This window comes from Mya arenaria, chromosome 7 (genome assembly GCF_026914265.1).
Source record: "Mya arenaria isolate MELC-2E11 chromosome 7, ASM2691426v1".
Taxonomy (NCBI): Eukaryota; Metazoa; Mollusca; class Bivalvia; order Myida; family Myidae; genus Mya; species Mya arenaria.
In genome coordinates, this window is record NC_069128.1 from 47,113,640 (window position 1) to 47,124,560 (window position 10,921).

The following is a 10,921-nucleotide window of genomic DNA, read 5'->3' on the forward strand; positions in this document are numbered from 1 at the left end:
CCTGAAACGGTCAGCGAAATCTTAAAAGTGTTGCTTCTCATCGCCGTTCTTTTAGTGTATCCCGTAACTGTATTCTGACATTTCTGTAGCATTTGACCGGTAGCGATTTTTACTAAACGGGAGTTTCGTCGTTCTACATAAATTTGTTGGATGTCTCCTTTCTCATATGGGTCGCAGACTGTAAGTGGATTCTTCCAAATTGAATTCAGAGTTGATGGTGCATCCAAAGTACTTGGCAGAGTCAATATATTCAATAGGTTGGATGTGTCAGTTTAATCATACTTCACTCAATCTGTCTTTTCAGAATTACGACAAGACATGTTGGGGTGAAATTCCATTGTCCATGGTTAGACAGGTGTGTATCGAGCTTAATACAGTTTCAGTTGGAGGTTAAGTAATCACTATTGTCATCAGCTAAATGCATACTGTAGGTAAATGGTGCTTTTGAAATGTCATTGATGTAGTAAAGAAATAGCAATAGACCATTGACAGAACCTTGAGCAACGCCTGACTTGACTGTAAAAAAGTTTAAAGATTGACCTTCTTATACAACGGTTTGTGACCTATTGATTATTATCTGTACCAACGTGTTTGTGTTTGAATGTTATACTACAGTGAAGTGTATTTGGCTATAGCATACGTTGTCAAGGTTGATCATAGCGGCATTCGTAAACTCTGGTAGCTGGTGTTAATTGTTAGACCTACCCATGGCTCATGATACGGCTGGTGACTATATGCTCCATGATCTTGCTTGGTATGAAGGTTAGTGAGACTGGTATGATGTCTTCAGCATTATTTTTTATTTAATGTATTGTACACTGAGCTCATGGATGATTTTACCAACTTTACGGAAACAAGTCCGATTAGTTCAGGGATAAGTCAAGGGTTATGGTGACAATTGAAGGTATGGCCGGAAGTATTTTTTTTAAAACTGCATCTTTCATTTCATCTGGTCATGCTGCTTTATTAAAGGTTAAGCTTTTTCATGAGCATTTCGATTCCTGATCTTGTGATGGCGATTTTATCTGCGACTGGAAATATCTTTGATCTGTTAATATAGAGCTGCCAGGTTTTTAGAGATGTCATTCACATGAAATAATAGTACTAGATCAGGAAGACAACTCAGAAAAGCTGAGCAGCTACATTTGTAAAAAGTATTTTCTTAAACTCAAACACTGTTTCAGTGCAATACAATTGTGTAAATATCATTCATTTCTTGATGTTTTCAAACATTTTGTTTCCAGCTAGTTGTGTGTGAAAAAGACAAACCGTGGGAACCTCTGCCATGAATTATCCAACATAGTCAGTCTACATGATTGGAGTAAAACCCAGTCCGCGCCACGGCATTGGCCTCGTACCGGCATGTGATCGGCAAACCAGCTACATTTATCAGTACCCGCCCAACAGTAACTATCGTCTTGGTTAAAACTAGCCGATTATCGGATACCACTACTGATGAGCAAGTACTCGCCCAATACCGGTCAAATGGTGCCTTTCCATTTCGATAAAATTGACAATCAGAAAACACTGCTGGCACGCAAGTACTTAACCAGCAGTTACAAAAATAACTATTGAAGACTTCAACAAAAGACACCAAAACAAATATAATCAGACACTTAATGGGTGCATATTCAATGTCTAAATGGGTCAGTAACAGGGTAGCACAATAGTCCTTAGGTCGGCCAGGGATCATCTCGGTACCGGGCCAGTACTTGTTTATTGCTCTGATTGTGTTTTATACTATGCAGAGATATTCAATAGCATTGCTAAACGGTCTGATTGTATTGAACACTGTGTTTCGATATAACATGCTAAGCTTAGTACTCTGATTGTGTTGAACACTGTGTTTCGATATTTCAAAGAACTTGCTTATGGCTCTGATTGTATTGAGCACTGTGTTTCGATAGTATATGCATTGCTTATTATATGCATTGCTTATTACTCTGATTGTGTTGAACACTGTATTTAGATATTATATGCATTGCTTATTACTCTGATTGTGTTGAACACTGTAGTTAGATTGTATATGCAATGCTTAGTACTCTGATTGTGTTGAACACTGTATTTAGATAATATATGCATTGCTTAGTACTCTGATTGTGATGATTACTGTGGTTCGATATTCTATGCATTGCTTAGTTCTCTTATTGTGTTGAACACTGTATTTCGATAATATATGCATTGCTTAGTACTCTGATTGTGTTGAACACTGTATTTAGATAATATATGCATTGCTTAGTACTCTGATTGTGTTGAACACTGTATTTAGATAATATATGCATTGCTTGGTACTCTTATTGTGTTGAACACTGTATTTAGATATTATATGCATTGCTTATTACTCTGATTGTGTTGAACACTGTATTTAGATATTATATGCATTGCTTATTACTCTGATTGTGTTGAACACTGTATTTAGATTGTATATGCAATGCTTAGTACTCGGATTGTGTTGAACACTGTATTTAGATAATATATGCATTGCTTAGTACTCTGATTGTGATGATTACTGTGGTTCGATATTCTATGCATTGCTTAGTTCTCTTATTGTGTTGAACACTGTATTTCGATAATATATGCATTGCTTAGTACTCTGATTGTGTTGAACACTGTATTTAGATAATATATGCATTGCTTAGTACTCTGATTGTGTTGAACACTGTATTTAGATAATATATGCATTGCTTAGTACTCTTATTGTGTTGAACACTGTATTTAGATAATATATGCATTGCTTAGTACTCTGATTGTGTTGAACACTGTATTTAGATAATATGTGCATTGCTTAGTACTCTTATTGTGTTGAACACTGTATTTAGATAATATATGCATTGCTTAGTACTCTGATTGTGTTGAACACTGTATTTAGATAATATATGCATTGCTTAGTACTCTGATTGTGTTGAACACTGTATTTAGATAATATATGCATTGCTTAGTACTCTGATTGTGTTGAACACTGTATTTAGATAATATATGCATTGCTTAGTACTCTTATTGTGTTGAACACTGTATTTCGACATGTTATGCATTGCTTAGTGCTCGCTTTGTGTTGAACACTGAATTTAGATATTCAAAGGACTTGCTTAAATGGCTCTGATTGTGTTGAACACTGTGTTTATATATAACATGCATTGCTTAGTAACAATTTATGAATTGACAATATGTTAATTATGCATACCGCATTAGAAGTATTGTTTGGGGTATAGTAATAATACCATCACTTTTTGGTTACATGTTTTATTGACGAAGTCCGATAAAGAGTGCTGTGAAAATGTACAACATGAGATACAATACATGTAATGTGGTTTATTTTATGATTAAAGGGAAGCTATGCAATTTAACTCACCGGCTTTTATAATTTTACAAATACAGGCATACAAAGATTACGGTTGATTAAGATGTTTTCGAGCTTTAAAACTGGTTTAAATTTAAACTAAAACATCATTTAAATGTTTAATCATTAAGATACATTAACCTGCGTTAGCTGATGGTGCACTCGGGCTGAAAATAACTATGTTTGGGCCCCTGTAGATGGAAACGACATCAGTGAGATGTATTATTAAACCATATAATATATCATTACTTAGAATTTATTCGCCAGTAATTTTATAACATTCTAATACATTATTCAAACATTCGAATTCATTATTTGAAGTTATTATCATTGAATACATTTTTTTATTATGAGTAAAAGTATAAAAAGAAGTAATAATAGTAGTAGTTGTATAAGTAAAAGTAGTAGTAGTGGAAAGGGTAGTTGTAGTAGTGGTATTATCATTATTATTATTTATATCATGCGAAATAAAAACTAACAAGACGTGGATATGTTTACTTTTATTGATGGAAACCCTTAGACATATACATATATACATTTATATGAACCATATTTATCAAAAAACTTATCATTATAATAATAATAATAATAATAATAATAATAATAATAATAATAATAATTATTATCATTATTATTATTATTATTATTATTAGTAGTAGTAGTAGTAGTAGCAGCAGCAGCAGCAGCAGCCGCAGCAGCAGCAGCAGCAGCAGCAGCAGTAGCAGTAGCAGTAGTAGTAGTAGTAGTGCTAGTGATGTAGGTGGTTGTAGTAGTGGTGGCGGTGGTAGCGTCGGTGACGGTGGAGGTTTAGGTGATAGTAGTGGTGGTTGCGCTGGTGGATGTGGTGGTGGTGTTAGTAGTGGTAGAAGTGGTGGTGGTGGTGGTTGTGGTCGTTGTGGACGTGGTGGAAGTGGTGGTGGTTGTGGTAGTAGTGGTAGTAGTAGGAGTAGTTACATCAACTACCGTTCTGGAAATGCTGTAAAAGTACGCAAATAAGGTCATTTTAGCTTGCGACAGCTCGTAATGTTATGTCAGCCATCGGATTTTGGTAGGGACCAGCTAGGCTGTTGGGAAGTCACTGTCTTGATTATCTGCAAGCATGTTCATGCTTCACATCACAGCAAAATACAGTAGATTCCTCAAGAAAATGGTCATGTTTGAAAGATTTGGTGCAAATCGTTGCAGATGGTTGATCATGCCGTCTCTAGTTCTGACTTGCTGGTCGGTGATGACATTTCTCATTGATTGATTTGGTCTTGTTTGGATCATTTGCCAGTTCATCTGGCGATAGTAAATTCCCACAGAAGGGTCGTTTTGACTTTCGTTCTGTCAGCATTTAACTTGATGACTTTGTCGTGACACCTTTGCATTCTCATGCTAAGGTTTTCGCATGTTCGGCTCCGCCTATGCCAAAATGTATAATGTCGTCAACATACAACATTGACCCCTAAACATTCGTCAATTTTCTGCTCAAATAATTATATCTTATAGTGCTCTTAATATCGCATTGTTAAAGTATTTTGGACCCAGTCATACTCTAAGTGATCCATTGGGTTTCTGAAAAGTGGCCGTTTTGTTCAACCACTGAGAGGGAGGTATGACATAGGCAATCCAGTTAAGTTATTTTTCAGCTTGTCATGGGTAGCAGCCGGTGCACGTCGGGCTGAGTGTATGACTGGTTTTTGGTCGGCTTTCAGGTAAATTCCGCACTGACATGGGAGCTTACCCAGAGAATTTATCTTTGTATTTTTACCAGACTTGCTCAGGATTTGGCTGCACTAAATGCACAAATTTCACCAAACTGTGTTCAAGACATGAACCAAGTATGAAGCTTGAGGCTATGACAACAATATAGAAATCTTTCTGTGTGATTTGCATGTTAATTTGGCCTTCAGCTCTGAGCTCAAATCAGTTCTATGTCACGAGTGTTTGGAATCTTGACTGATCAGGGGGTTCAACGTAATTTATTTTTGCGGAAACCTAAGTAAGGGAGATGTTGGATGCGGAACAAAAATGCCGGATTGTTTGAGTATTTTGGTGTGTTTGAAGGATAGTTCGTCCTAGTAAATAACTTAATATAACTTTTATCGCAATATAAATACGCCTACCCGGTGGCCATACGCATAAGGTTTTCTCATTTTTTAAACCTATTTTTCTAAAGCCTCAGTAAAAAAGTTATTGAATATGTAAGCTGAAAGTTTGTTTGTTTACAAAGTGATAATAGAAAATAGTGTAACTTGAAACTATGTTTTGAGTTTAAATATACTATAATTGGACCTTTATTAACATAAAAGGTGCTTAAACATTAAAAATGGCCTTATTGTACACATGTTTAGTGCACAAGCTGTGGTAAAGAAATAGATGCAAAATCTCAATAAAATTTAGGTTATATTTTATGATATGTTTCAGTTGTTTAAATCACACTTGATAGAATTGTTTGGTCAAAAATGAATTAGCATTTCTTTAACGGTAATGATATTTTTCTTGTCTAGTGTATATGTGGGGTGACTCATCGCAAATTGCTAACTTGAATATATAAACCATAACCAGCCATTACTGTTATGATTGCCAGAAATTGGAATGCCAGAACTTCATTTAACACAGATAGCATTATTTGTGATGCGTATATACCCGATATTGATTCGGACTATTAAATATGTGACTATATATCCGCTACCTAGATACTCCATGGACAAGGGCAGTAACTCTCATTGACACAAGGTATCATTCAGAACTCCCTGGCGATTTTTATCGAAAACAACTTCGGATGTATTTGGACGGTTTACATACTAAAAAATGACTTAACTCTTGGGAATCTTAATTATGTTTGAAATAATACACTTCACTGGCAAGTAATTTAAACTTAGATCAATAAATACAACTCTAAAACATTACATTTAATTAATGATATAATATAAAAATACGAACTACTAGTACTACGAACTACTTCAACTGACGTACCGGCCTTAATCCGAGGTTGTTTTCGATAAAAATGGCCGAGGAGTTCCGAATGGCAATGTAGTTGACCTATGTGTGGCCACAACATCAATAATGGTAAACGGCCGTTTTTTGTCGGACTTTTGCAAGGCAAAAAACACGTTTAATACCAATGCATATACATTCCGAGTTTTCAAAATTATTTTGTGGACATATATATCTTAATATATGTTAGGCATATGAGACTTTTAAGTCTAAACTGTTAAATAACCTAATGTGTTGACACCTGGCCGCAATTAAAGTTCTTCAATTCTGATCATATGCTATTCATCAGTTACATACTGTATTCATGATGTAAAATATCCCATTAAAATCTGATCCCAAATACTCGACGCGTAACGAACACGGCGAAGAAATGCAGTGAAAGTCACGATATGGTTTTAATGAGATTGAATCAAAGCTTTATGTCACGCTTGCTGCAAAATAATTAGAAATGGCTGGAAGTAGGATTTTGTTATTTGTGACAGTAAATGGTCTTTACAATGAGAGGTGGTCAATTAATCGCTGAAAAGTTGAGGAAACTGTTGGAAAGTCTATGGACTGTTTGCACATCGATATCAATAATCACGGACATTTAAACCATATATTGGAAACTTTCTTCTATGGTTCATGATTGAGATTATTAATTAATTCTAGGTTGTAGGTTTTAAGATTAAAGTATTCCCTATTATTACTTAGACCAAACCTAGCTTACCATTAACTTTAGGGAAAGCACACGTGAGGTCTTTTATTAAGCAGTATATCAAAGTACGTCTTGCTTCTTCTACAGCTGATCTCGAACTCCCCGTGATATGCGCGCGCACCAGTGACGTCAGCACTTCATGTGTAAACAGGTCAAAGAGTGCACTCGCACTACACTCTCCCCCTGTTTCTTTTGTTGGGACGGCACCGGGGTCTGTAGAAGGCTGATCAAGTCATAAGTATCTGACAAGATCACTGCTAGGGCTAGGTCCAACCAGTAAGTTGAACGAGCCGCCGACGTCTACCAAAATATCTACATCAGTAAATATTTTCTTCCAGCACTTCTGGGTGAGGCTACATGGAGTAACCAACTGCAACTAGGTGTTATGGGCTCAAATTTAGTAAACCCACCTACTTCACCTTCCACCTCTCACCTAAAAGAAAAGGAAGGCAGTTAATCCTGTATTTCAGGATACTGCTTACAGCCGCTGACTATAAGCGTTGGCTGTCATTGATACTTCATTCCCCCCTGGATCCCATGTCCTGCTTTCTGCTGTTGTCGGAGAAGCCTGAGTATCAGGCTCAGTTGAAACGGCTACTTCAGAGACATCTATTTGCGGAGAACCCCCTTGGTCCACCGGCTTGCCACTATTGTCACAGACATGGTGTTGTTGCTCTGTAATGTATTGAGCACTCGCTGATCCCCTGTGCACAATCTCACTCTGTATCGTTGAGCCCTCCGGCCACGAGATACTATGTGCCCGTTGTGTACTACCCAATGTGGCTGTAGCCCCCACTCCCTGACAGACGCTCCCGGATGCTGGGTTCTCGAAGGCGCGACCTTCTCCAACCTCAGCCTTCTGCGCTGCCACCGGAACTACATCTACCTTCCGGGAAAATGAACCACATTGGTTGTCAGCCCTCACACAATAATTACAACCACCGCAAGGAAGATCTTCAACTGCAACTCCAGCTACATATGAATTGCAGTGACCAGGATGTGACTTCTTTTCTGATCGGCACTCCAAGACCATGTTGAACTGAGCCAATTCCTCAATCCAACAAGCTAACTGATCCTGCGGTTCTTTGTAATTTAACAACCATGTCAAACTTGAGTGGTCGGTCCGGACCGTAAAAGGTCTACCAAGCAAATAATGTCTATACTGCCGAGTAAATCTTACAACTGCTAACAGCTCTTTTCTCGTAGTGCAGTATTTCTGCTCTTCTTCCGTTAGGATGTAACTGCCATAGGCAATGACATGTTCTGTACCATTCTGAATTTGCAAGAGCTTCGCACTGACAACATTGTCCGACACGTCACAATTCAGAACAAACTCGCATACCGGTTTTGCTAATGCTGATATGGATTTCAACAAACAAACCTTGACAGGAGGGGCAAGTACTGTACCATCAGCTGGCAGAGTACCTGGTGTCAAACAAGGAGAAGGTGTTTCGCCTTGTTCTTCTGACTGTATGTCATTTGTGGTCTCATTTAATGAAACAATGACTGCAGACGGGGCGTCTGGTAGTGAATTGGATGGTACGGTCTCATTAGAAACAAGTTTGCTACATACCTCGTTTCGCTGTTCTGGGTTTGAGCCGGAGTATTCTTGGGTCAAGGATTTGCTCCCTATCCTGACCCTTTTGCGTTTAAAACAAACGCCTTAAAGTCCTTCTTGTGGGGACATTCAGCGATCAAGTGCGAATTACTATCACAAATGTAACAGCCATACGTACCTCGCGGACGGTTGAAACGCTGCTGTCTGCTACGCGGTTGAGTGGGCCTAGCTTCTCCAAGCCGCTTCACCTCTTCTCGCAGACTCTGTAGTTCTCTCTTGAGAACGCTCATGTCTAACGCAGGTCCAGAAGGATTCTGAACGGCGTAGACATTTGCTACATCTTCGTCATAATCTACTGCTTTATGAATAGATTTTTTCTTGCCCATAGCACTCTTGGAATGCTGAAACAACCTGATGTTATTCATGGCCTCTTCAATGGTTGTATACTTACGCATGAAGGTGCTATGACCAGCTTCTCGATCTTGCAGGCCTTGACAGAAGCGGTCTACCGCCTGCTGGTTTGTGAAGGTCTCCGGCAGTGACCGGAAAGCTTCAGCCGCTAACTCTTGTACCCTATCTGCCCAGTCTTCCATACACTCACCTTTTCCCTGGGAAGCGTCAGCGAACTTGGCTTGCGCAGAGGCGGGAAACTCTGAGCCGAACCGCTCCTTAAGTTTGCTCAATAAAGAACGGTAAGGCATTTTTGGACTGCATTGAAGCAATCGAGCACATTTGTCGAGTGCCTTCCCTGACAAACAATGTAATAAGCAGAGTTTACAATCATCTGTACTCCAGCCAAATGACTGCGCACACTGCTGAAACTTCATTTCAAATGAATGCCAGCTCGATTTACCATCATATACCAGAGATTTAGGTATATCCTTCAATGCATGACTACCCTTGCGCACAGAGTGGCCATGAGGGGACGCCTGTACTACCTCTTGGGGGTATTCCGCATGTTTTTGCGAAATATGGTCCTTATCAGGTAAGGAGGAGTGTAACTTGACTTGCTCACTCTTTATCATTGGGGCTTGTCTAGTGTCGGACTCATCAGTAGATGAATCAAGACGGTGAAGGGACAGGAGTTTGGAGTGAGGTAACCGACTGCTTTTATGCATACGTACCTTTTTCTGTCGGGTACTGTATGAGCGAGGGATACCAGACGCTGACTGGGCATCCTCGTCACTGTCGCTTTCTCGCAGTCTACCCAGGTCCAACCTTTGTTGAACGGGGTACTGGGGTTTCAGCTGTTGTGGTGTTGGCATATAGTGGTGGGCCATTGGAACAGGGGCATTTGTCTGATTGTAAACACTGGGGCGTGGCAATACATGATCAGATTTATAGTGCTGTGGGACACTAGGTAGCATTGATGTAAGTTGATCAATGCGGTCATTCAACTGCTTTTGTGCAGAGGCAACCAAGGTCTCAAACCCGTCAACCTCTGTCTCAATCTTTGAAACAAGAGGGGTGGTATGGGATGTTTGTACACCTAGAGGAGGTGGGCAGGTGTTGCCGACCAAGTCTCTGTTTGGGGTGAAATCCAACTCTTGCATGACAGTGTCCGGCAGTTTATGCCGAAGCATTGTCTGCAAACTTTCTGGTGTGAGATTGCCATAATGCTCACGCAAATCCACAATAGTAGATGCTAACCTTGGGCCAATATTTGGAATTGTCTGCAAGTCTTCAACAGACAAGAAGTTTACAAGCACTTTATTACTGGCCATGCTTACAAATCAAATGCTCCTGAGTAGAAGATTAACTTGATTGTACAACTACCGACCTTGTTTGTCTTCTGTCCGACTACTCTTCCCGTCCGAAAAGTTGCTAAGGACGCTGAAAAGGCCTCAAAAAACAAACAAAAGCAAACGAAGGGGCCGGGTTAGTGGCAGTCCATGGAGACTACGACGTAGAATCAAATAATCAACTAGTAAGACCAGAAGAAAATTAACAATGGCCAAAAATTGACGAAAAAATGTGGCTTCAAACGCGGGAAAATTCTCGAGGAAAATTTGCCAACAAAAGTTGCAGAATTTCAGCAACAATTGCACTGGAACGGCTTAATAAAACACCGCTGCCACCATTAAAGTATTCCCTATTATTACTTAGACCAAACCTAGCTTACCATTAACTTTAGGGAAAGCACACGTGAGGTCTTTTATTAAGCAGTATATCAAAGTACGTCTTGCTTCTTCTACAGCTGATCTCGAACTCCCCGTGATATGCGCGCGCACCAGTGACGTCAGCACTTCATGTGTAAACAGGTCAAAGAGTGCACTCGCACTACAAGATGAATATTATTTTACTTTTTGTACTTTTTAAGGTTATGTTTGGTTTTGATTGTCAATCA

At 39.1% G+C, this 10,921-nt stretch overlaps 1 protein-coding gene across 1 annotated transcript; it reads right to left on the bottom strand.

Annotated features, from left to right (window-relative positions):
- Nucleotides 1-8,165: 8,165 nt before the first annotated feature.
- On the bottom strand, nucleotides 8,166-10,348 carry LOC128241196 (uncharacterized). The gene has a single exon (XM_052958154.1). The coding sequence runs from the start codon at nucleotides 10,296-10,298 to the stop codon at nucleotides 8,646-8,648; it is 1,653 nt and encodes a 550-aa protein (XP_052814114.1). The 5' UTR covers nucleotides 10,299-10,348; the 3' UTR covers nucleotides 8,166-8,645.
- Between the last annotated feature and the right edge of the window lie 573 nt (nucleotides 10,349-10,921).

Excerpts from the sequence above, each read along its gene's own strand:
- LOC128241196 (XM_052958154.1), bottom strand. The coding sequence starts at position 10,298 with ATGGCCAGTAATAAAGTGCTTGTAAACTTCTTGTCTGTTGAAGACTTG.